Source organism: Bos grunniens, chromosome 4 (assembly GCF_055505025.1).
Source record: "Bos grunniens cultivar Pamir isolate PY7600 chromosome 4, Bosgru_T2T1.0, whole genome shotgun sequence".
Lineage (NCBI taxonomy): Eukaryota > Metazoa > Chordata > Mammalia > Artiodactyla > Bovidae > Bos > Bos grunniens.
The window spans coordinates 54,467,995-54,493,529 of NC_141168.1; the positions used below are offsets into that span (position 1 = coordinate 54,467,995).

General features: G+C 38.6%; 1 protein-coding gene across 1 annotated transcript in view; it reads left to right on the forward strand.

Moving 5' to 3' along the window:
• GARS1 (glycyl-tRNA synthetase 1) overlaps positions 1-25,535 on the forward strand; it is a 53,222-nt gene that overhangs the window by 11,719 nt on the left and 15,968 nt on the right. Inside the window, exons 2-10 of the mRNA XM_086398448.1 lie at positions 6,007-6,108; positions 6,976-7,078; positions 8,097-8,238; positions 9,680-9,768; positions 10,179-10,255; positions 15,764-15,909; positions 18,305-18,454; positions 22,251-22,413; positions 23,856-24,020. Of these exons, the coding sequence (XP_086254574.1) occupies positions 6,007-6,108; positions 6,976-7,078; positions 8,097-8,238; positions 9,680-9,768; positions 10,179-10,255; positions 15,764-15,909; positions 18,305-18,454; positions 22,251-22,413; positions 23,856-24,020 (1,137 nt within the window). The remainder of the gene's footprint in view (positions 1-6,006; positions 6,109-6,975; positions 7,079-8,096; positions 8,239-9,679; positions 9,769-10,178; positions 10,256-15,763; positions 15,910-18,304; positions 18,455-22,250; positions 22,414-23,855; positions 24,021-25,535) is intronic.

Genomic DNA, 25,535 nt, shown 5'->3' on the forward strand with positions numbered 1-25,535 from the left:
TTTATCAGCTTGCTCATTACCATAAGTCTTGGGGCCAGGAAGTAAACAATGTGCTCGAATATGTGTAATATAAATGGGAGAACTGCAGTTTCTAAAAACAGATTGTAGTTCAAAAAAGAGTTGTTAAATAATAGGTTGATTGGAGTTTATCGTGGAGGTTTCTATGTTTTTTAATACAAAAACTGAATATATAGAGTCAGAGACTATATTAATGGGGAAAGGATGTAGGCAAATAACTTGAATAAGAGCATATAATTTATTTTGTTGAGCAGAATGAAATTTAGTATAAAAGACTTTATATTCCTTAAGAGACCAGACTGAAGCTTTGGCGTTTTTAGTCCCATCTCTATAAAAAACCTCAGCCTGTGGTATAGGCTGGGAGCTGGTAACGTGAGAAATAATAAATTCAGTATTTTTGAAGAAATTCCACAGCTTACCACAAGGATAATGAAATGTAATTTCTCCAAAATATTCCAGAAAAGCTATTTGGAAATTGGTAGACGTTTGTAATGTGTTCTCAAATTGAGATTTATTGATAGGTATTACAATTTTATGAGGATCAGAGCTAATTAGAGTTTTAGTCCTATTTCTTCCATTGATAATGATTAGAGCAATTAAATTAAGGTAGGGTGTAAGTGACTTTATTCCCCTAAAATGGGTGTAGATCCATTCTACTGGGTGTTCTTGTTGGGCAAGAAGTCCTGTGGGAGAATGAAGAGAGGGGAGTACAAATAATTCTAGAGGTAAATCTAGTTTGGTGTGAGTAAGAAATTGTTTTTGTAATTTATTTTGCACCAAATAGAGTTCCTCTCGTGCCTCTTGAGAAAGTGAATGAGGGCTATTTAAATCAGGATCTCCTTTTAAAGTATTAAATAGGTTATTCAGTTGATAATTAGCAATGTCTAAAGAATGTCTAATCCAATTTATATCACCTAAGAGCTTTTGAAAATCATTTAAGGTTGATCATTTATCAGTACGGATCTGAGTTAGTTGGGGAGTAATACATTGTCTATTAACAACAAACCCCAAGTAATGGTAAGGTGTAGAGGTTTGAATTTTTTGAGGGGCAATGATTAATCCAGAGTTTTTTAAGCATAGTTGAGCTATATCAAACATGTGTTAAGTTTCTAAGATAGATGGAGCTGAAAACAATGTATCATCCATATAGTGAATAACAAAAAAGTTAGGAAATTGCTTTCTCACAGGCTCAAGGGCTTTGGCTACGTAGTACTGACACATGGTGGGAGAATTCATCATCCCTTGTGGCAGTACAGTTCATTGGTACCATTTATGGGGTCCAGTATGATTAGGATAAGGGAGAGACAAAGCGAATCTCTCTCAGTCTAAAGGGTGTAAAGGTATATTAAAAAAGCAATCTTGTAAATCAATAATAATAATATGCCGATTTTAAGGAATAGTGGTAGGTGATGCACCCATAGGTTTCATAGATGCATTAACTTCTTTAAGGTCTGTTAGGAGACGCCGAAGAATTGATGCTTTTGAACTGTGGTGTTGGAGAAGACTCCTGAGAGTCCCTTGGACTGCAGGGAGATCCAACCAGTCCATTCTGAAGGAGATCAGCCCTGGGTGTTCTTTGGAGGGAATGATGCTAAAGCTGAAGCTCCAGTACTTTGGCCACCTCATGCAAAGAGTTGACTCATTGGAAAAGACTGTGATGCTGGGAGGGATTGGGGGCAGGAGGAAAAGGGGACGACAGAGAATGAGATGGCTGGATGGCATCACTGACTCGATGGACGTGAGTTTGAGTGAACTCCGGGAATTGGTGATGGCCAGGGAGGCCTGGCGTGCTGTGATTCATGGGGTCGCAAAGAGTCAGACACGACTGAGTAACTGAACTGAACTGAGGAGGTGCCACTTGTTAGATTTTTTTTTTTTTTTTAAATAATGAGAATAGGAGAGTTCCAAGGAGAACAAGATTCCTCAATATGCTTTAATTCTAGTTGTGTATCTGTAAGTTCCTTAGCCGCCTGTAATTTGTCTTTTGTGAGGGGCCACTGCTCTGTCCAAATGGGCTCGTCATTCTTCCAAGTTATATGAGCAGTGGCCTCTAGGAAAAATGTGGAATGTATATCTGAGTTTGCCATCACATAAGTAAGTCCCTTCCTATCAGGTTAAGGGGTGCATCTATCACATAAGGTCTTAGTGTTGCAGATTGGCCTTCTGGTCTCTCACATGGATAAATCTGAGTACTCTGATAAACCTCTTGTACTTTGGTTTGAGAAATCCCTGCAATTTGGCAAGAAATTTTTTGTACAGGCCAGGATTTGGGCCATAAATGTTTGGAAATAATAGTAATATCAGACCGAGTGTCGAGGAGACCAGAAAATCTTTTACCATTAATTTTGATATTTATAGTTGGTCGGGCAAATTCAGATACTAATGATGTCCAAAAGGACTGTTTTTGATATGTACTGCTGAATCCGCCCGTCCGTATATCATTAGAGGAGTTAATAGAAATATAAGGTAAAAGAAGTAATTGAGCAATTTTATCCCCCTTTTTGAATTGTCATAAAATCTGAGATGACATCGTAATTTGAATTTCTCCTCGTTTAAGGAAAGCTGTTATTAAAATTTGCCAATCATGGGGAATAAAATCTCCAATAGAGGATGTTATAGAATTTAGAAATGCTTTAGTAAAAGGTGAATGTGGGCTGTACATAGTTATAGCTTTTTTAATTTGTTGCATGTGAAGAAGGTTAATACCCTCATAATGAGGTATTATTTGCCCTTGAGCGTCAGGATTTCTAAAAACTGGAAAGGCGGAGAAACCATCGGCTTCAGAGACCTGTGATTGTAAAGCCAGCAATTCAGAGAGCCTCTGTCATGAAGGAGAGTGAGTAGGTATATTAGTGTTATTCAGAAAGGTGTTGTTGGTTTTAATGTCAAAAGGTGTCTTAGGGGAGTCATTGCCAGAATCATTAGGTTCTAGCAAGGGAGAAACTTTAGGATTTGTGCCCACTGGCAGGAGAGGAGCACTTGGAGCAACCGGGGCAGGGCTTGTAGGAAAATTCTGAAATATTTTATGTTGTTCTAATTCAAAACTACCTTCATCAGGGAACCAAGGGTTACATTCAGCCACTGTCTGAAGGCAAGCTTCTATTCGCTGACACGAAACTGAAAGTCCCTGAACTTTAAATAAGTGCTGAAGTAAAGTAGAAAAGTGATGGGGCTTTCCAGCCATATTACCCATTTGTTAGTACTTACCGGCCTCAATTGGCCCTTGGGGTCACTCCGTCCAAATCTGCAAAGTGTACCAGGCTCCTGTTCGGGCACCACTTGTTGAGGTCCTTTAATGGACTGGAACCTGGTGGTCCGGAGTTGATGATAAGAAAGTAAAAGAGAGAAAGAGGCTGATATTCCTTGGTTTATGCAGAAAACCAATAAAGTCCTTGATACAGGGCTTGTGTCGCTCCTGAGGGCACCTGTCAGGAAGCATTTAACAGGAGGCTTCCTGTATACTGTTTTGGATCTGTCAGGAGTTCTCTGTTCCTTATTAATTTCTGAATATTCAGGAATTAAGAGGAGAGGCAAGCCTCTCCCGGGGCTGAGGAATCCAGGCATTTCCTTGTTAGTTTTTCAATACAGTGATAAATACCCTCTTCCTTCTTATGAACCATGCGGTAAAAGTGATTGTTTACAACTCTCTCTGTCTCTTTAATATGAATCATGTATGTTTTTTGTAAGTCTTGAATTTTAATCTTTATCTTTGCTGAGAATAACTACCTTGTAAGACAGTATATATGCCCACACCATGTTGGTTAAAACACATTTGCTCCATCAGAGCTTTGGTCCCCGTGTCTTCTCTCTCTCTCTCTCTCTCTTTCAGGCTAATTCTTTGGAGCGCAGAGGCCCTCTGGGTTCACTTTCCTGCCCGGGCTTCTAAGACCCTCGAAAAGGCGCTCTATGCCTTCACCCCATCGAGAGGGTGCCTGAGGTCTTTGTGAACAGAGCAAGCCCTGTGTCAGGGACTTTATTGGTTTTCTGTATAAACCAAGGAATATCAGCCTCTTTCTCCTTTACTTTCTTGTCGTCGACTCCGGACCACCAGGTTCCAGTCCATTAAAGGACTTCAATAGGCACCTGGCGCCCTCTCGAGGGGGTGAATGCACAGTGCGCCTTCTCAGGAGGGTCTTAAAAGCCTGGGCAGGAGAATGAGCACGACGGGTTTCTGAGCTCCAGAGAATTAGCCTGAGAGAGAGAGAGAGAAGGAAAAAAAGAAAGACACGGGGCCTCAAGCTCTGATGGAGCAAAGGTGTTTTATTCAACATTGTGTGGGTGTTTATACTGTCTTACAAGGTAGCTATTTTCAGCAGAGATAAATAAAAACTTACAAGTTGTCAAGGAAACATGAGGTCATTGATATGAAAGAGAGGGTTGTAAATAATCACTCTTACCGTATGGTTCATAAAAAGGAAGAAGGTCGTAAATAGTTATTTATCACTGTATGGAAAAACTAAGGAAGGCAATGCATGCATTCCTAAGCCCCGGGAGTAGTTTGCTACTCCACTTAATTCCTGAATATTCAGGAATTAATAAGGGACAGAGGATTCATGACAGATGCAAAACAGCACACAGGAAGCCTCCTGTTAAATGCTTCCTGACAAGAGGGGAATAAGGAGAACATGTATCCCATTTCCATTCTCTTTTCTGTGTATGATTATCTGTATTTTCAACTTCGTCTTTCTGTTCCATTCCATGGAATGAAAATTATCCAGGGATAATTTCTTTTCTAAGTCACTAATTCTCTCTTCAGCTGTCTGATCTGCTGTTTAAACTGTCCATTGGGTTTTTAATTTCAGTGATTATTTCCCAATGTTCTATGTGGTTCTTTTTCAAGTCCCCTGATTGTTTTTGATAGTCTCTTATTCTTTACTCATGTTTTTGATTCCTCTTTTTATTTTACTTTAAACATCTTGAGCATTTAAAAAGTATGTTTGGTCATTCAAATACTTTTAAAGGATCTAATTTTGTTATTTGTTGTTTCTGCCGGGTCTCACTCATGGTGGCTCTCTTCCTCATGGATTTTAAAATTTTGAGCTGAGTGCTTATTATTTTCGTAACCTTAAACTGAAAATCCTGAAAGGCCTATGGAAGGTCTACTTTAGAGAGCAGTTGCTTCTGATGGGCCCCCCAGGGCTCTATTAATATGATACCTTTTAATTTCTCATCTTGAAATTTCCCAGACCATGTGGTAACGTTTTGTTTGTTATCTCAGATTACTTATTCTACCACATTACTGTAAGAAAATCAATGTACAGGTGGTAGGTTGTTGGAAGTGAATAAAGTAGTCTAAAGAAATTAGCAAGGAAAAAAATGCAATAGTAAAGGGCAGAGGAAGGTAAGTGACTGAGAACAAATGGGCAGAGAAGTAAGCAGAAAACTAAAACAGTCTATTTTTTTTTTTTTTTTTTGTACACAAGAAAAAACAGAGATTCAAGGAGATGGTAGTCTATTCATTGGTTTTTCTGAGTTCTCAGTGCTTATCTTGCTCTTATTTTGTGTGTGTGTGTGTGTGGCTGTGCTGGATCTCTGTTGCAGGGAGCAGGCTTCCTCTAGTTGCAGAGTGCATGCTGCCTAATTGTAGCCTGTGGTCTTAGTTGCCCTGCGGCATATGGGATCTTAGTTCTCCGACCAGGGATCAAACCCCTATCCCCTTGAATTGCAAGGCAGATTCTTACCCGGTAGACACAACCAGGGTTTTTACTTTTTGATCAGTGCTTTTCTCCTCTCTGCATCTCCTCCCCACAAAGAAAACAAACCAGTAATAATTGCTCTGCAAGTGTAGTTATTTATGTACCTGTCTATATGTTTAGATTATACATGCTGTGGGCAGAGACCTATAGTATTCATAATAAACCTTTCACATAATAAACCTTTGAATTTCCTCATTCTTACACAGATACTGTTTAAAAGATGTGCTGAAAAGCACATTTCTAACTTTACTTCTGAAACCAGTCATGACTACTGATTCTCTTTGTTGGCTAGGGAGATCTTGTACGAAAACTCAAAGAAGATAAAGCACCCCAAGTAGATGTAGATAAGGCGGTAGCTGAGCTCAAAGCCCGCAAGAGGATTCTGGAAGCAAAGGTGAGTCTTGGATCCTCGGAAAGGAACGTAAGTAGCTATAGAATTGCTCATCTTTACTTAGTCTCTGTGGGTGGGAGAGGCCTAGAAAAAAATTTGAAAGTTGCTCTATCTCTGTTTATCCAGAATGCCCTCTCCTCCTTCTCTACTTGGTAGACTCCTTCCTTTCAATGTGTAATTCAAAATGTCAGCTTTTCTACAACACGTTCCTCCCCCTAACCTACTCCTTCTCCTACCAGACAAAAACCCTAAACTGGTTGTGTTCCATTAATTCCCTGGAAGGCAATTGTGTTCTTCTTGATGAATTCTTTTATATTTACAAATAATGGTTATGCTGTTTTAAAATCTTTTCTTTTAAGGAAAAGTTTTATTCATCCAATACCTGCTCACAAACCTTTCAAATTATCTCACATCACTAAAATGAAATCGTTTGGAGTTTTTTCTTTTTTTGGCCAAGCTGCGCAGCTTGTGACACCTTAGTTCCCCAGCCAGGGGTTGAATTCAGCCCCAGCAGTGAAAGCGTCCAGTCCTAACCACTGGGAAGCCAGAGAATTCCTCATTTGGAGTTTTAAGTCACTATTTCACTACAGTGATCCTCTAAAATTTAGATACTGCTTATCAGTATCTACATCTAAGTAAGCTTAGTTTTATAATCTTGGGAATAGGCATACATTTTCCTAAATAAGTAAAGGTGTCTTTTCTGTAACTCAGAGGGAAAAACCCCTAAGGTTTCTATTGTTTTAAGGGTATGAAAATCTTGTCTGATAAATTTTGTATTGAATTCTGAGGAATAAAGTAAATTTAGGTGTGTAAAGTGAAATTCCCACTCACTCCTTCAATCACATATTTTCTCTTTAAAATCTCTTACAGGAGCTAGCGTTACAGCCCAAAGATGATGTTGTAGACAGAGCAAAAATGGAAGATACCCTGAAGAGGAGGTTTTTCTATGATCAAGCTTTTGCTATTTATGGAGGTAGGGGATTAATGAAAGAAAAAATGTGTTGTTAGTGGCCTTAATATGGTTCTTAAATGAAAAGCACAACTTGCCAACTGATATCTCTTTGTATCAGGTCATGCAAACCAGAGGATATATATCTTGCATTTATTTATTTAGTCACTCATTTGGTATGATACCAGTTCTTATTTCCTTCTACCCTCCTTATTCTTGAAGATGGCTTTTTTTCCATTAGGACTTAGGGAATTGGAGGGGTAGGCAGTGTTTGATGTATCCATGTACATATCAGACTCTTCTTAAAATCCCAGTGGAGACTTGGGAGTAGTAGAGGGCCATTTGTAGCACTGGCCAACTGCACTGTGCCATTCCCCACAGGGCAGTGATAAACCCTAGTTCCAATATTATTCATTATGGCAACTGCCAGGTGAAAACATTCTTCTTAGCTATGCAGATAAATTTCCACATCCCTTTGAACACTACATGAATTTATATAGACAAATATAATTCACTGATATTTTTTCATAAGTAACGGAGATTATTGCAACAGTATTAAACTTTCAATACTTTGCCACTGAAACTTGATTTGATTTTTAGTCTGAGCAGATCTCTAAATGTTTTATTTCTTGAGGTTTAAATAGTAGCCCAAATACCAAGAATAAATTGGAGAACGGGGTATTGGGCATCATTGTTATTCCACTGAAGCAGCCAGTTATTTTCTCATTTCTATGGCAGAAAACTATAATCTGCTTTTTCATTTTGTTTCTTGCATAAGGAGGAACTTCTTTTTGTTTTTAGGTTTTTCTAATCCTTCTTGAAATTTCAACCTTCACATGCAGAAATAGTAAATGGAATAAGAGCTTTTCAGTTTAAACATCTGTCAGCTAGTTGGAAATAAGACTCTTTAGAATTGGGAGATTTGAAGTGTTGGCTTGAATACATTTTTTGGGAATATGTGAGCCTTTCAGGTTTCTGATGTCTTCTTACTTTGATTTGTTCAGAGTGATAAGGTAGAGTACATTTTCCTCTCATTTTGCAGGTGTTAGTGGTCTTTATGATTTTGGCCCAGTTGGATGTGCTTTAAAAAACAATATTATTCAGACCTGGAGGCAGCATTTTATCCAAGAGGAACAGATCCTGGAGATTGATTGTACCATGCTTACCCCTGAGCCAGTTTTAAAGTAAGATTTCTACTTTGAAGGCTGAAATTCTTTAATTTATATACTTAAGTAACTTTTTGATTAAAAAAATTGCCCATGTTCATTGTGAAAATCTGAAAAATAAAAACAAAATATATACTCATTGCCAACAGATAGCCAATTTAAAATGTGGTATTTATCCTTTTTTTTTTAAGTTTAGGAGTAGCATAGTGTGGTGTTTAGTAGTAGCACAGTGCTTTCTCTCACCTAATATAGGTGAACATTATGTCAATAAGCTTCAAGAGTATTTTTAATGACAGAATAGTATTCTCTGTTACAGATGTGGCATAATTTACTTAGCTGGTGCATAAGTATAGGCGTTTAAGTTTTAGTTTCTGAGTTTTGATGGCACTGAACATCCTAATAGATGAATTTTTTGTATATCCTGGTGATTTCTTTAGTATAAATTCATAGAAGTTCTGGGCAAAGCTATGTACATATTTTAAATTAAATACTGCTATTTGTATTGACGTTTCAATGCAGAAATTTAGATTCTTCCTACCAACATTGTTGAAAGCAGGTCAGGATTTCATTTCAGGATATGAAACTAAAAGAGGAATTGTTACTATTTTTCATCATTTCATTTAATATTGCCTGTTAAAGAGCTAATTTTTGCTATTTATAAACTTTAAAGTGAAAGTGTTAGTCTCTCAGTCATGTCTGACTCTTTGCAACCCTATGGACTGTATAGCCTACCAGGCTTCTCTATCCATGGAATTCTCCAGGTAAGAATACTGGAGTGAGTAGCCATTCCCTTCTTCATGGGATCTTCCCAGCCCAGTGATTGAACTCAGGTCTCTAGTATTGCAGGCAGATTCTTTACCATCTGAGTCACCAGAGGAGCCTTTTGTATACTTTAGGCTCTCTCTCAATAATGCAGGCAATTAAAATAAGTTGAATTCTTAATGATAGATCTAAAAGATCAAGACAACCTATTCTTAGCTACTTGCTCCACTAATAGGAGCCACATAGTGATAATACCAGTGTCCCTACAGGTTTCAGTGGCAGAAAACTCTTTAAGGTTCAGTGTCTATTTGAATTCTCACAAATTCTTGGCTAGTCAAATTCCCCATGGCTTTGGCTTTTGCTTGGATCACTAATAATAATGGGATAGGCATGGAGTAACTGATACTGAAAAGTAGCACAGACCTTGACAATTTGTGAAAAAGTATAATCTAGTTAATATTTTTTTTCGTAAGGGAAGGGAGAACTTGGGGAGCAGGTAGGAATAGATTTAAGGAAGAATTTTCTTTGGCATATGTTTTTATCTACCATGGGATATTCCGTAATAGATAAGGGAGCTTTAATCTGTCAGACACAGATGTAAGCTATGGATAAATATATAGATGGCAGATTGTCTTAAAAGGTAAAATTTATGAGTTAAGCTGTATGAAAATGACTAATTGACTTGGTATTAACTTAGGACTTCTGGCCATGTAGACAAATTTGCTGACTTCATGGTGAAAGATTTAAAAAATGGAGAGTGTTTCCGTGCTGACCATCTATTGAAAGGTATGGCTTTTCATCTCAGGTAAACATCTTTTCAAGTAGGATTGATCAAAGCAAAGGGTTTGGATTAAACATTTCTCTTAAGTTTTTACATTTTTTTTCTTGGGACATAATATACAAAGAATAAAGTGCACAGATCTTAGTATATAGAACAAGTCCCTTATTGAAAAAGAAGAAATATATATATGTACACACACACACACACACACATATACAGATAATTAGAAATTCTAAGTCACCGAAAGAATCAAGAGAGTATCATGACTGTCTCTGTAAAATCAGCCATAGGATTCATATAAATTAAGAACATTATCCTTGGGTTCATTTTTTCACCTGCCCAATGTTGAACTCAAAAGTACATTGTCCTTTTTTCTCATTGATTAAAATTGACATGTACAACACTATTCTTGCAGCTCATTTACAGAAATTGATGTCTGATAAGAAGTGTTCTGCTGAGAAGAAATCAGAGATGGAAAGTGTCTTGGCCCAGGTAAGTACTTGAGAGACGTTATCATGATAACCCAGGTAGGTGCTGTCTTTCTTTTCAGCATTTGATGACTTGAATTCCATGTTGTGCTGACCTGGTCACAATAGTAAAGAAGGAGAGCTTACCTTCTGTCCTTCATATCATCTGTTTTTGTGTTTTTATTTTCTCTGTTAGCGTTTTATAGTTAACCCTTTATTTCTGCCAAACTAGCAAGTCAGTGTAAATAGAAATGAAATTAGTTTTCTCTCCTCAGGAACCAGTTTTCTGGATTTAATAGCAAAAATCAGGACAATGTCTAGGATGGATAGTGTTCAGTGTGCAGATTTGGGGCAGACATCTGTGTGAGGCTGTCTCATCAGCCACTTGATCTACTTCTGATTGGACTGTCCATGACTATGTGCTGTTCTTAGAACCTGATGGAGCAGGCCCCTGCTTTTCCTGTAGACCTTTAGTTTTGTATTTAAGTTGACAAGTTTTAGGGAAGGCGTTGAGATCATCTATTCTGACTTTTAGCAAATGCAGAAATACCTTCTATATCAGAAGTAGTTCTTACCCTTTTTGGGGGGCCACAAACTGCATTAAAAATTGATGAATATTGCACACCTTTGCCCCAGGAGGATCACATGCCTGTATGTGAATGTTGCTGATTTCTAACCTCATTTATCCTTTTAAGCAAAGTATTTCTCCAGCACCATGTTTGATCATGAAATCCACCACAGCTCATCTCTTAAATTTTATTTATTTCCTTGGATGAGAAAAAAAAAACAACCAATGCTTTTTTTTTTTTTTTTTTCATCCAAGAAATAAGATTTTCTTTACCTTGTGTATGAATAAGTAAGGCTGAGTGTAGAACCAGCACCCCAAAAAGATGTCCTTTTCATTATAGGGGACTGAAATGCAAAAATAGGAAGTCAAGAGATACCTGGAGTAATACGCAAATTTGGCCTTGGAGTACAAAATGAAGCAGAGCAAAGGCTAACAGAGTTTTGCCAAGAGAACGCACTGTTCATAGCAAACACCCTCTTCCAACGTAAGAGAAGACTACACATGGACGTCACCAGATGGCCAATACTGAAATCAGATTGATATATTCTTTGCAGCCAAAGATGGAGGAGCTCTTTACAGTCAGCAAAAACAAGATTGGGAGCTGACTGTGGCTCAGATCATGAACTCCTTATTGCCAAATTCAAACTTAAATTGAAGAAAGTAGGGAAAACCACTAGACCATTCAGGTATGACCTAAATCAAATCCATTATGATTATACAGTGGAAGTGACAAATAGATTCAAGGGATTAGATCTGATAGACAGAGTGCCTGATGAACTATGGACAGAGATTTGTGACAGTACAGGAGACAGGGATCAAGACCGTACCCAAGAAAATGAAATGCAAAAAGGCAAAATGGTTGTCTGAGGAGGCCTGACAAATAGCTGAGAAAAGAAGAGAAGCAAAAGGCAAAGGAGAAAAGGAAAGATATACCCATTTGAATGCAGAATTCCAAAGAATAGCAAGGAAAGATAAGAAAACCTTCCTCAGTGATCAGTGCAAAGAAATAGAGGAAAATAATAGAATGGGAAAGACTACAGATCTCTTCTAGAGAAGAAAATGGCAACCCACTCCAGTATTCTTGCCTAGAGAATCCCATGAACAGAGGAGCCTGGTGGGCTGCTGTCCATAGGGTTGCACAGAGTCGGACAAGACTGAAGTGACTTAGCAGCAGCAGCAGCAGAGATCTCTTCAAGAAAATCAAAGATACCAAGGGAACATATCATGCAAAGATGGGCACAATAAAGGACAGAAATGGTATGGACCTAACAGAAGCAGAAGATATTAAGAAGAGGTGGCAAGAATACACAGAAGAACTGTACAAAAAAGATCTTCATGACCCAGATAACCACAGTGGCGTGACCACTCACCTAGAGCCAGACAACCTGGAATGCGAAGTCAAGTGGGCCTTAGGAAGCATCACTACGAACAAAGCTAGTGGAGGTGTTGGAATTCCAGTTGAACTATTTCATATCCTAAAAGATGATGCTCTGAAAGTGCTGCCCTCAGTATGCCAGCAAGTTTGGAAAACTCAGCAGTGGCCACAGGACTGGAAAAGGTCAGTTTTCATTCCAATCCCAAAGAAAGGCAATGCCAAAGAATGTTCAAACTGCTCAAAATTCTTCAAGCCAGGCCTCAACAGTATGTGAACCATGAACTTCCAGATACTCAAGCTGGTTTTAGAAAAGGCAGAGGAACCAGAGATCAAACTGCCAATGTCTGCTGGATCATCAAAAAAGCAAGAGAGTTCCAGAAAAACATCTACTTCTGCTTTATTGACTATGCCAAAGCCTTTGACTGTGTGGACCACAACAAACTCTGGAAAATTATAAGGGGTGGGAATACCAGACCACCTGACCTGCCTCCTGAGAAACCTGTATGCAGATCAAGAAGCACAGTTAGAACTGGACATGGAACAACAGACTGGTTGCAAATCAGAAAAGGAGTACATGAATGAAGGCTGTATATTGTCACCCTGCTTATTTAACTTATATGCAGAGTACATCATGCCAAATGCTGGGGTGGATGAAGCACAAACTGGAATCAGGATTGCCGAGAGAAATAATCAATAACCTCAGACATGCAGATGACACCACCTTTATGGCAGAAAGTGAAGAACTAAAGAGCCTCTTGATGAAAGTGAAAGAGGAGAGTGAAAAAGTTGGCTTAAAGCTTAACATTCAGAAAACTATGATCATGGCATCTGGTGAAATCACTTCATGGCAAATAGATGGGGAAACAATGAAAACAGTGACAGACTTTGTTTTCTTGGGCTCCAAAATCACTGAAGATGGTGACTGCAACCTTGAAATTAAAAGATGCTTGTTCCTTGGAAGAAAAGCTATGAGCAACCTAGGCAGCATATTAAAAGGCAGAGACATTACGTTGCCAAAAAAGGTCCATCTAGTCAAAACTATGGTTTTTCCAGTAGTCATGTATGGATTTGAGAGCTGGACTGTAAAGAAAGCTGAGCGCCAAAGAATTGATGCTTTTGAACTGTGATGTTGGAGTAGACTCTTCAGAATCCCTTGGACTGCAAGGAAATCCAACCAGTCAATCGTAGTCGTGAATATTCATTGGAATATTGGAATATTGGAATGTTGGAATCCAGTCGTGAATATTCATTGGAAGGACTGATGGTGAAGCTGAAACTCCAATACTTTGGCCACCTGATGCGAAGAACTGACTCACTAGAAAAGACCCTGATGCTGGGAAGGACTGAAGGCGGGAAGAGAAGGGGATGACAGAAGGTGAGATGGCTGGATGGCATCAGTTTGAGTAAGGTCCATCAGTTTGATGGACATAAGTTTGAGTAAGGTCCGGGAGTTGGTGATTTACAGGGAAGCCTGGTGTGCTGTAGTCCATGGGGTTGCAAAGAGTCGGACATGACTGAGCGACTAAACTGAGGACCCCGTAACACTGCTTTCCTGATGGAAATTACTGGACACTTCTCCACTGTTGCCTTGAGTTTTTTAAACCTACTGATTTTCCTCTGCAGTATCTGGCTTTCCCAACATTAGGTGAGAAATTTTCTCCTTCATCATTTAAATTGAAAAACTTCTTAATCTGGCTATTGATTCATCTGCCAATTTATTTTGGGCCATATGAAGTATTTTTATTCCTTTTTTGAAACTCATTTCTTCCACATTGTTGCTTATGGCTTAGAAAATGAATTCTTGTACTTTGATACTGTTACGGCCACACCCTCATTTCTCATTTCCTTCCTTTTCCAAAGACATGACCCTTACTAGAAAGAAGACATGAAAAGCACCTCAGATTACACCTAAATTATTCTCTTTTGCATTCAGGATTTTAGATTTATTAGGGATTTTGTGTGTATGTGTCTTTGATCTTAACAGCTTCGTTCATTTCCAAATAAATTGTCTGAAACAGGAAGTAGTTGTTTTGTTAAGTCAGAATTTATAGTTTGAGCACTGACTTTCTGTTTCATCAGGTACATGTTCCAGAAAAACAGTTTGGATTTTGATTTTGATTGCCATATCATATATGTGTGTGATATCTCATATACACACACACAGTCGACCCTTGAACAGCATGGTTTGAACTTTGCAAGTCCATGTACACTGTGATGTGTTCCAGTAGTAAATTCTACAGTACTACACAGTTTTTAGGTGGTTGAATCTGCAGATACAGAATAACTGTGGATAGACAGGGCTGGCTGTAAGTTACATTTGTTGTTCAAGGAGTGAAGTGTTAGAAACCCATGGAAGTGGCCTGATACTGAAATGGCCCCAAAGGATTTCCTGGGCAGAGGCCCATCTGTTGCTTCAGCATATAATAGCATTTTCTGCATCTGTTAATGCTTGTGATTCCTTCTCAGCTTTATGAAGCATGATATTAATAGTTTATCTAAAAGGTATTGATTCACTCTTTGTGGCTAAGAAACGAGGTAAAGTCTGTTCTCCCCATTTTACAGATAAGCAAACAGGCTCAGAGAGGTTAGGGAGGAACTTGATCCTGAATCACACAACCTATCCATGGTGGAGTTGGGCAATTTACCCAGTATTTTCTGATCCTGAGTGGCCATAAATCATTAGTTGATTTATCTAATTATTTTTATTAGATGTTTTTTAAGTTTTAAATATTCTTTACTATTAGATGGTTTGTCATAGTCATTCGAGGTTTTTGAATTGGAGATCGTATATCATTTTAGAGGGTTTGGCATTGATCATCAATGTATAGGATGTGCAGTGCACTGGGAAATGCAGAAGTGAATAAGACACAGCTTCTGCCTTCAAGCTTCTCCCATAATGTCTAACGGAGAAGGCAGTGACACCCCACTCCAGTACTCTTGCCTGGAAAATCCCATGGATGGAGGAGCCTGGAAGGCTGCAGTCCGTGGGGTCGCTGAGGGTCGGACACGACTGAGCGACTTCACTTTCACTTTTCACTTTCATGCATTGGAGAAGGAAATGGCAACCCACTCCAGTGTTCTTGCCTGGAGAATCCCAGGGACAGGGGAGCCTGGTGGGCTGCCGTCTATGGGGTTGCACAGAGTCAGACACGACTGAAGTGACTTAGCAGCTTAGCAGCATAATGTCTAATGGGAGAGGAGTTACATGGATATTTAATTAATAGACAGGGAAGTGCACCTGACTCTTAAGTATACAGAGTAGTAAAATTCATTGTGTAAAGTTATTTGCATGATTCTTGCCAACCAATAACTATTATAATTGAAAAGAGATATTTTGCCTTATCTTTCATTGTGAAATGGTACACGTTTTTAGGTCAGTCCTACAAAGACACTCTATTTCTCTGTTGGTGAATGTAAGCTATGTAAGTTGGGTATGGTTTTAATATAGATATCTTGAAGATTAGGTTAATCTGATATTTTTATTTTGGGTGAATTTTAATGGTGGGTGGGGTTTTAATATAATATTTTATTGTTATGCCTTATTTTTTCTCAGTCTCTTACACTAATCATTTTCTTGATGTATTCTTTAGCTTGATAACTATGGACAGCAAGAACTTGCAGATCTTTTTGTAAACTATAATGTAAAATCTCCCACTACTGGAAATGATCTTTCCCCTCCAGTGCCTTTTAACTTAATGTTTAAGACCTTCATTGGACCTGGAGGAAACATGCCTGGGTATGTATCATTTATTGTTTATGTAATATTATTATAACTACTTGTAATAAAAGGTAAATATTAATATCAACCATGAAGGAAAATGTTTGAAAAATGAGTAGGAAGTACAGACAAATATATTAAGGAGAAATAATGATATATTTTAAAATTTTATTTCCTCTAATTCTTCCTAAGTATAATTTTTTTTTTTTTTGTAGTATATATTGTCATTTGGGGGAGGGCATAAATACAGAAGTCTGTAATCATCACTTCTTATAGTTATTACTGCATAGGGCAGGAGAGAGTGTTGAAGATTGATTTTGAAGGCTATTGAACTTGTTGAGGGAGACTTTAGAAACCATTCAGTGTAGGTCACACTGCCCGGTGGGACTTTCTGCAGTGGTGGAGATAGTCTGTAAGCTGTTCCTGTCCAATATGGTAGCGACTAACCACTACCATGTGGCCGATGAGCATTTGAAATGGGGCTAGTGCTTCTGGGGAACTGAACTTCTAAACTTATTTATTTATTTTTTGGCCATGCCACATGGCATGTGGGATCTTAGTTCCCCAACCAGCAGTGGAACCTGTGGCCCCTGTGGTGGAACAGAGTCTTAATCACTAGACGTGTGGCTAGTGGCCTACCCTATTGGACAGGCTACGTTTAGCATGTTGATTCATTAAAAGGTGGTTTTTGCAGATAAGAGTAGAAAACCTGTAACAGTTTGCAGTATGATCCAGAATTTATATGTCCAGAGTCTTTGTTCATTGTTAGCAAACTTAGTCAAAGTATTCCATTTCGTAGCCTCAGATATTTTTCTCATGGTCTCATTTTAGGGTAAGACAGGATAGGTTTTGCTAGATAAAGCTAGGTCATGTTTCCTGGAGTAGAGAGTAAAGAATAACAAAAATGAACTGTGACAGTGTATTATTGGAGTAAGACAGTGGGCTGATTCAGGATATTTTGTGGAAAGAGGCAAAGGATGAGCCTTTCATTTTGTTAATATAGAGTCATAAAATGGGCCATGACCTCGGACCTGCTTTCCCACTGCTGTGAATTTATCTAAGGAAAGAATTCAAAAGGAAAGGAAGGTATACTTATCAAGAGTGTATTAATTAATGATAGAAGATAGTGGAACAAAACAGCAAAAATGTTGTTCAGTAAAGTTCTTGGTGAAAAAATAAAAAACAGCTAGTTTTAATATGTCCTTAACTATTCTTGCTTTAAAAGAGGATTTTAAAAGATAATTCAAGATAACCTGTGCTCTGAAAGAGGTTTGTAACATCTAATTCTTGCTCTGTGTCTTTAAGCAATAACATAGTGGGATTTTATTATGAATGTGAAAATAAATGTGACTACTTTGCCCCAAAAAAAAAAAGAGTATATAAATTGAAAGTAAAAATGACCTTTTCATCCAGTAATTTGAGGACTGCTTAATAAATTATAGTAGTTTATTTTAGTAGAATACAACTGTTAAGAAAATTTTACTGCTTTTTATAAAATGGAAAAGCATAAAAGAAAGAATTCATAATTTAGTACATTCTACTTAATAAATATGCAGAGTAACTGTAACTATGCTTATATTTGGATAAAAACCAAAAAATAAAAAGAATTGGTATATTAGAATGAGAAGAAGGTAAAATTTTATTTTTTGTTTTAAAATTTTTTTCTATAAAACGTTTCTTTTGAAGTAGGTTCTTGAGACTGCTCTCTTATGTGATATTTTGCACAGAATATTTTCTGTGAAATTGAAAAGAAAGCAATGGCTATAATGATATATTTGAGTGACTGTGTCTTTTTAAAATGTGGAGAAAATCAGAAGCAGCCTTGGGCTGAAAGTACAAACTACTACAAAGATTTGATCATTCTGGATTTCCCTGTTTCTTTGTGTCTCTGGGTACAAAGAAGAAAATGATATGAAAAGCCTTGAAAATTGCCTGCCGTGGTGTAATGGTTTTGTTGAGTGAGTTCTGATGTTAATTGTCAGCCTGTACTGGCTTTTTTTTATTAATAGTTCCACGGTTATGCTTCGATGTGGGTTAACAGCAGAGGGATGCTTAACTTCATTTTTAAAAGGATCTAAAATTGTCATCTGCCTCCAAAGTAAGTGAGAATCAGGAGAATATCCGAAGAATATCCGAAGTTTTAGAGACATCATGAGAGAAGTCATCTTTGATTCACTGGAGTGATGGAATAAAATGACATTTCTAACAGTGGTGTTTCCATACCAATCACCTGATACCTTCTCTGTTACCTGTGTGAGAATAGAAAATATCTATTTCTAAAACATTTTTAGGGCCCATACAGCTTTGTGTGAATAGTATATTTAGGACTTTTAGGAATTGTATCTAGAATTTCAGATTTATTGGGAAACATGATTTCTTCCTTTGTAACAGACTGATTTGTTTAAATTTATAGATATTTGAGACCAGAAACTGCACAGGGGATTTTCCTGAATTTCAAACGGCTTTTGGAATTCAACCAAGGAAAGTTGCCTTTTGCTGCTGCCCAGATTGGAAATTCTTTCAGAAATGAGATCTCCCCTCGATCTGGACTGATCAGAGTCAGGTACCACCCATGGTGTTCTGCTGGTGAAATTAGTGAGTGACTTTTGCATTGAAGTGGAAACAAAGGCTTGCTGATTTGAAACAGCTTTCTTCTTTCTTACATCATTGTTTAATTTATTTTGGTTGCACTGGGTCTTCGTTGCTGCTCACGGGCTTTCTCGAGTTGCGGCAAGCAGGGGCTGCTCTTTGTTGCGGTACACAGACTTCTCACTGGGGCGGCTTCTCCTGTGGCAGAGCACCGGCTCTAGGGTGCATGCTCAGGAGTTGTAGCGCCCAGGCTTAGTTGTTCCCCGCCACTTGGAATCTTCCTGGACCAGGGATCAAACCCGTGTCCCCTGCATTGGCAGGCAGATTTTTATCCACTGTACCACCAGGAAAGTCCTTTCTTACATGATTATATCTTTCTTTTTATCCTCCAAAAAAGTTTGTTTTATGTTTGTTACCTTCAGTTGTAGTCTCTGGGATGATGGGCAGCTTTGAGCGACTGTGTGGTTTGAACGGAAAGGGTGAATAGCTGACGTTTCACATCTGCTGCAAAATGATCTTTTCCCCTTGTTCATGTTCTGTTTTGAGGATGGTAAGATCTTGATTGTCGACGCAGGCATTTCCTGGAAGTGGTGGTGGAGATGAGAGTAGGGTGAGGAAGAAGGAGGTGAGGGTTATGGCAGGAGGGCCATCCCAGGCATCCAGGACAGACAGTGTTACTGGTGTTGGGCTGAGGGTGTTTCAGTAGCCAGTTGGTATTCCTCCACAAATTTGGGGCACCTTTATGACAGAAAGTCCAGCTAGCAAGCTTGCTTCTGTCTTCTCTAGTTTAGACAGTCTCTTGTCTCTATTCCAATAACCTCCCTTTGTCAGTGTATCCAAGAATGTGCAGGAAGACATCTTGGCACTGCTGAGTTATGTTTTTCTCATTATGAGTTAGCTATTTATGACTTAGGTTTTTTGCAATTTCTATACATTTTCTTCCTGATATTTTAAGGTAATAAATTTCATATAAAAATGGGCTATGTTGGTAAATTTCACTTTCTTAGACTCCACAGTATTTTCCACAGCCCCAGCAGCTGTTCTTTTCTTGTCATGCTGTGCTTAGTCTCTCAGTCGTGCCCGACTCTTTGTGACCCCATGGAGTGTAGCCCGCCAGGCTCCTCTGTCCATGGGGATACTCCAGGCAAGAATACTGGAGTGGGTTGCCATGCCCTCCTCTAAGGGATCTTCCTAACCCAGGAATCGAACTGGGATCTCCTGCATTGCAGGCGGATTCTTTACCAACTGAACTACAGTTCTTACTTGCTGTAATTACAAGCATCAAGCATAGCATATCCCGCCTATAATTATCAGAGCGTGCAAAGCCCCTGCCTAATCTTGTGAGTCCTGGTGACACCCTCTGAGGAGATGCTCCTATGTTCTCACCAGACTTTATCTTCAGGCCTGTAGTCCCTTCAGCTGAATGGTCTAGAAAAGGGAGAGTTCATGAGGAAGGAGCTTGTACAACTTAAGTAGAATGGGGAGGACCCGCTGAGCCTTGCTGCAAAATGAAAAGTAGTCCTAAATTTTAACTGGTATTGTAACATTGAAAAACTTGTCAGACTTGAATTTGTCTTATTTCTCAGTCTCTGGGTTTCTTCATGTCTTTTTTCCTTTTGCTTTTGGAAAAGGAAGTGTCTGCAAGCATGCTTTCAGATTACTGAGTAAGCTGTCTGAGACTGAGCTTGTCTAAAGCCAGTGTTTTGGAGAGGATTTACATCAAAGAGAGTAACCGTTGGATGATTATAAAGGACCATGAAGTAAGGCAAAACTTGGAGCCTATGGAATAGAAAGTGATAAACAGGGAAAGCAGTTTAGACAAATGGTCCCAGGAGTTAATGGAGGAAAGTCCAATGGGGCTTCCTGCCATTTTATTCCCTAGTTTTCTGGATTTTGGTTGATTTTGTCATGTGCATCTGCAGGATCCTGGGTGGAAATCCATTCATCCTTCACAAGTCAGTATCTCCATGGTTTTTATTCCATGGTAGGACTAGGACCCAGAGAAGGCAATGGCACCCCACTCCAGTACTCTTGCCTGGAAAATCCCATGGATGGAGGAGCCGGTAGGCTGCAGTCCATGGGGTCGCTAAGAGTCAGACACGATTGAGCGACTTCCCTTTCACTTTTCACTTTCATGCATTGGAGAAGGAAATGGCAACCCACTCCAGTGTTCTTGCCTGGAGAATTCCAGGGACGGGGGAGCCTGGTGGACTGCCATCTGTGGGGTTGCACAGAGTCTGACATGACTGAAGCGACTTGGCGGCGGCGGCAGCAGCAGGGCTACAGCTTGTTTAATGTTACAGCTTCTTCTTGACCTAGAGTTGGCAGGTGGTTAAGTCTTTGTATAGCTGTGATCCCTTTGGTTTAGGTGGGGAGTATCATTTGTTCATATGAAATTTTTTTTAATTAAATTTCATTTTGATTGTCTGGCTCTGTCTTCTAGTCTGATGACTATTTTGTCTCCACAGTTCCAGGTAGAGTCTCTGAACTCAAAGACAAGAGACAGCTGATACAGTCAGTGTTTGTGTTGATTTCCATCTCCTGTCTGTGAGCTTGGATTAATTGACAGAACAGATGGAAAGACTTTGGCAGCTGATTATTTGGGGATTCTGGGCAGGGTCCTTATATTGATCTGCCCTTCATTTTAAGTGTTCTCTTGCTGCTGTCCTGGTTGGAAGCTTTGTGAGGACAGACATCAAGCTTCTCTGTCTGTCTCTCATTTCTGTGCTTGCAGAAGATGTTTGATAGCTTTTGAAAGGCAATTAAGGTATAGGTGCTGCTGGACTGAATAAGAGATGACATTAAAAAGTAAAAGTAAAAAAGAAATCAAAGCTCTTTTGCAATGCATTTCATGTATTTTTAGGACCCATTTAAGCAATTTTTCATTACTTCTAAAACATCTGAGATAATCATGGAAGTGCCCTAGTAAATTGTGTGTGTGTGTTTTAAAGAAGAGGGGTTTGATTTTGACTCATAAAATTAACTTAAAACATTCCCCCCCAATAGCTACTAAATTGCCATTCAGGGAAATCTTTTTGGGAAACCATTACTATGTGCATATTTATCTCATCATTATGCAGTTTGCTTGATGTTAGCTTGTTCAATTCATGCTGTGTCCTCTGCCTTGAATAACACATCATTTAGGAAGCTGTTACTCTAAAGACACCAGCTGTATGGTGCCATTATCAGTCATTTACTTGTTCAGAGCAATAAAAAGGAAGAAATCAGACTATTATAAAAGCTAAATTCACTTTTAATTCCCATTCTTTGAAAAGTAAGTATCAGGCACTTCATTTAGTGTACATTAGTAAAGACTTGCCAATGCTTTAAAGAAAATCATTTTATTTGGAAGGCACTATGCAGTATCTCATTTTGTGTGTGTGTCTGACATTTGCTCAGATTCTCTTAATTTTATTTTTTAAAAATTGTTTTTTGATGTGGACTATTTTTAAAGCCTTTATTGAATTTGTTACATTATTGTTTCTGTTTTATGTTCTGGTTTTTCGGCCAGGAGGCATGTGGGATCAAGATCAAGATCACTCCCAACCAGGGAGTGAACCCACATCCCTGCATTGAAAAGCAAAGTCTTAACCACTGGATCACCAGGGAAGTTCCTGGGTTTTCCTAATTTAAAAAAAAACTGTATCAATCTGTTCCTTAACAACTATTTTCCGTATCATTCTGTGTTAGTGTTAAATGAAGTTTAAAATAAAGGCTTTGTTTATTTTTTTTGAGTGTGCCACTTTTATCCTTTATATTTTTGCTTTCAGAGAATTCACAATGGCAGAAATTGAGCATTTTGTAGATCCCAGTGAGAAAGACCATCCCAAGTTCCAGAATGTGGCAGACCTCTACCTTTATTTGTATTCAGCGAAAGCCCAGGTCAGCGGACAGTCTGCTCGGAAAATGCGCCTGGGAGATGCTGTTGAACAGGTAAGATTCCATAGGTAACTTAATTTAGAGCATACTTCTTCCTGGAGTTCAGCACTCAGCAGATTCTGTGTACTGGATGATAAAATATTTTGACAGTCACTTTATTTGATACAGTATGTGGGGTTTTTTTTTGTTTTTTTTTTTACAGTATTTATTACACAGTATTATTATAGTGGGAGGGAATTACCTGAACATGCCAATGTGTGGGCCATTGGGACTAACATGAAAAAAAATTTAGCAGGGCATGTGGAAAAAATTTGTTGGTTTGAATTGTACCGCATCAGTTTTTGGTTTTTTTTTGGCCACACTCGTCTTCATTGCTGCACGCAGACTTTCTCTGGTTGCGGCGTGGGCTTCTCATTGTGGTGGCTTCTCTGGCTGTGGAGCACGGCTGTAGGTCTTAGGCTTGCGTAGTTGTGGTGTGAGGGCTCGGTAGTTGCAGCCTGCAGGCTGTAGAGCTCGGACTCAGTAGTTGTGGCGCACCAGCTTAGTTGCCCCACGATAGCTGGAGTCTTCCCGGCCTAAGGATTGAACGCGTGTCCCCTGCATTGGCAGGCAGATTCTTAACCACTGTACTACCAGGGAAGTCCCCCATCAATCTGACTTTTAACAATATGGACTTCTTTTGGGGAGACATTTTGACTCATAGGAAGCAAGCCCTTTCTATTTTAAACTCTTCTGTATTACCCATAACAATTGGGATAAGGGCTTGCATATAATAGAATTTCCCTATGATTATTTGCCTAGAGAAATGAGTGAGTAAAAACTTGGTAACAGTAGTTGCTGCCTAATAATGGAATGAATTGCCCTGGGAACAATGAGCTTCCTGTCTGAAAATATTCAGGTGGAGGCTGAGTGATAATTTGTCAGCCCTTTTGCAGAGAAGGGCCCTGCAGGTGGTAGGAGATGGGGCTAGACAGTTTCTAAAACCCTTCTGTACTAAAGTTGTAAAGGGATTTATACTATATGGGGTTTGCAAATTTCAGTGGATAAGAATACATTAAAGTCCCCTCAGCATGTCTTACGACTTTGTTAATTCAGAAGGTATATATGCCATTCCTTAGGGTAATTGTTGTGAATGTCATTTTCAGTACTGTAGATTTAGAAGGTATGAGGTAATAGGCTGAATTTTTGCTGACCCAATGAGTATGGTGGAAAGATTTTGAATGACATCATTCACTATTATCTGCTTGTTAGCTTGACAGTTAAACTTTTGAAAATAGCCTTAATCACATTTTTGGGTATTTCAAATCATTCTGAAAGCTGTATAAATTAGCTTGCTTTGTGTTTCAAAGATTTTTCAGTAGATGATAAATAACTCAATGGAAAATGGTATCTTGGCCTTCAAAAGCCTTAATGTTTGTAGGTTTTTTCACTCTTCTGTGCTTGTTTGCATGTTGCTTGCCTACTTACCTATGAGTTTGTTTATTCATTTATTTTAGGGTGTGATTAACAACTCAGTGTTGGGCTATTTCATTGGCCGCATCTACCTCTACCTCGTGAAGGTTGGAGTCTCTCCAGAGAAGCTCCGCTTCCGACAGCACATGGAGAATGAGATGGCCCATTATGCCTGTGACTGTTGGGATGCTGAATCCAAAACATCCTATGTAAGTAGAATGCAGTGGCTCTAACCATGTGATTTTCACATTGTTAACTTAGAAGCATGGATATCAAAGTTGCCTTTTGTGTGCTTTCCTTCCCACCCCCACACCCCCAGACATGAACATTAGTACTGAAGTTTAGGATTGAAAGGCATTTGGATATAGGAGGTGCTTTAGCATTGGTAGCAGTGGGAACAGGGCAGCAGCCACGAGACGCGGGCCCCAGAGTCTTCTGCATTTCCTTTATTTGATATTGGAGAGACTTCTCACCCAACAGAGACTTAACTCAGGGTCCTTGATTCTCACATGCCCTTGGTTTCTCTTAAAAAGTAAAACTTTTAAAAGTGTCTTTCTTTGAAAAAATAGATTTTTTTTTTTAATTAAAAAAATTTTTTTAATGGTACTGATGCATCTATTTGCAGAGCAGGAATAGAGCTGCAGATGTAGAGAACAGACATGTGGGCACAGGGTAGGAAGGAGCAGGTGGAACAGAGAGTAGCATTAACGTATCTACACTGCCGTATGTAAAATAGACAGCTAGTGGGAAGCTGCTGTTTAGCACAAGGAGCTCAGCTGGGTGCTCTGTGATGTCCTAGAGGGGTGGGACGAGGGCAGTGGGAGGGAGGCTCACGAGGGAGGGGATATATATATATTTACGGCTGATTCACATTGTTGTACAGCAGGAACTAACACAGCATTGTAAAGTAGTTATCCTCCAGTTAAAAAAAAGTCACTTAAAAAATGACAACCTTTTTTTGTAAAACGGAAAGTGAAAAATAATTCTTTAAGTGTGTTATATAAAAAGTGAAACTTCCAACTGTGTGCTCCCCAAGAGTGTTCCATATCTGTTTTCTCAATCAGGGCTCAATAAACATTTTCCATAGTAAACATAGTAAGTGTTTTAGGCTTTGTGGATCTCTGTGGCTCTCTTCTGTTTTTTGTTTTTTCTTTTTTTAACAACTCTTTAAAAACATAAAAACTATTCTTAGTTCCATGAACCTTGATTTGTCAACCTCTATTCAAAGTAATTTTATATGCTTTAAAAACATACACACAAGTGACAGATAGCCAATAAACACTTGAAAAGATGCTCAACATTGCTCACTATTAGAGAAATGCAAATCAAAACTATGAGGTACGGTAGAAACCAACACAAAATTATAAAGCAATTTCTCACTAATTAAAAAATAAATAAGATGTTCTAAAAATACACGTGTGTATATGCATAATGATATATGCATATATCTGTAGTGACTATTATTGATATTGTTTTTAACATATACTTTTAACTTTATTGAATTAGGAAAGAATCTGTTAGGTTTTTCTTGTTATGTTAACTTTCTTCACAAATTTACTTGACATATGTTTGCTTAAATGATAGTGGTAATTAGTTTTGGATTATAGGTGACCATTAGTTTCTTTATATGTACTAGATATTCTGAAATCTCTTTTTATTTTCAAGTTAAACCAATAAAGTGTTTTATGTGAGAAAATTTCAAGCTAAACCAGACCCAAATTCTT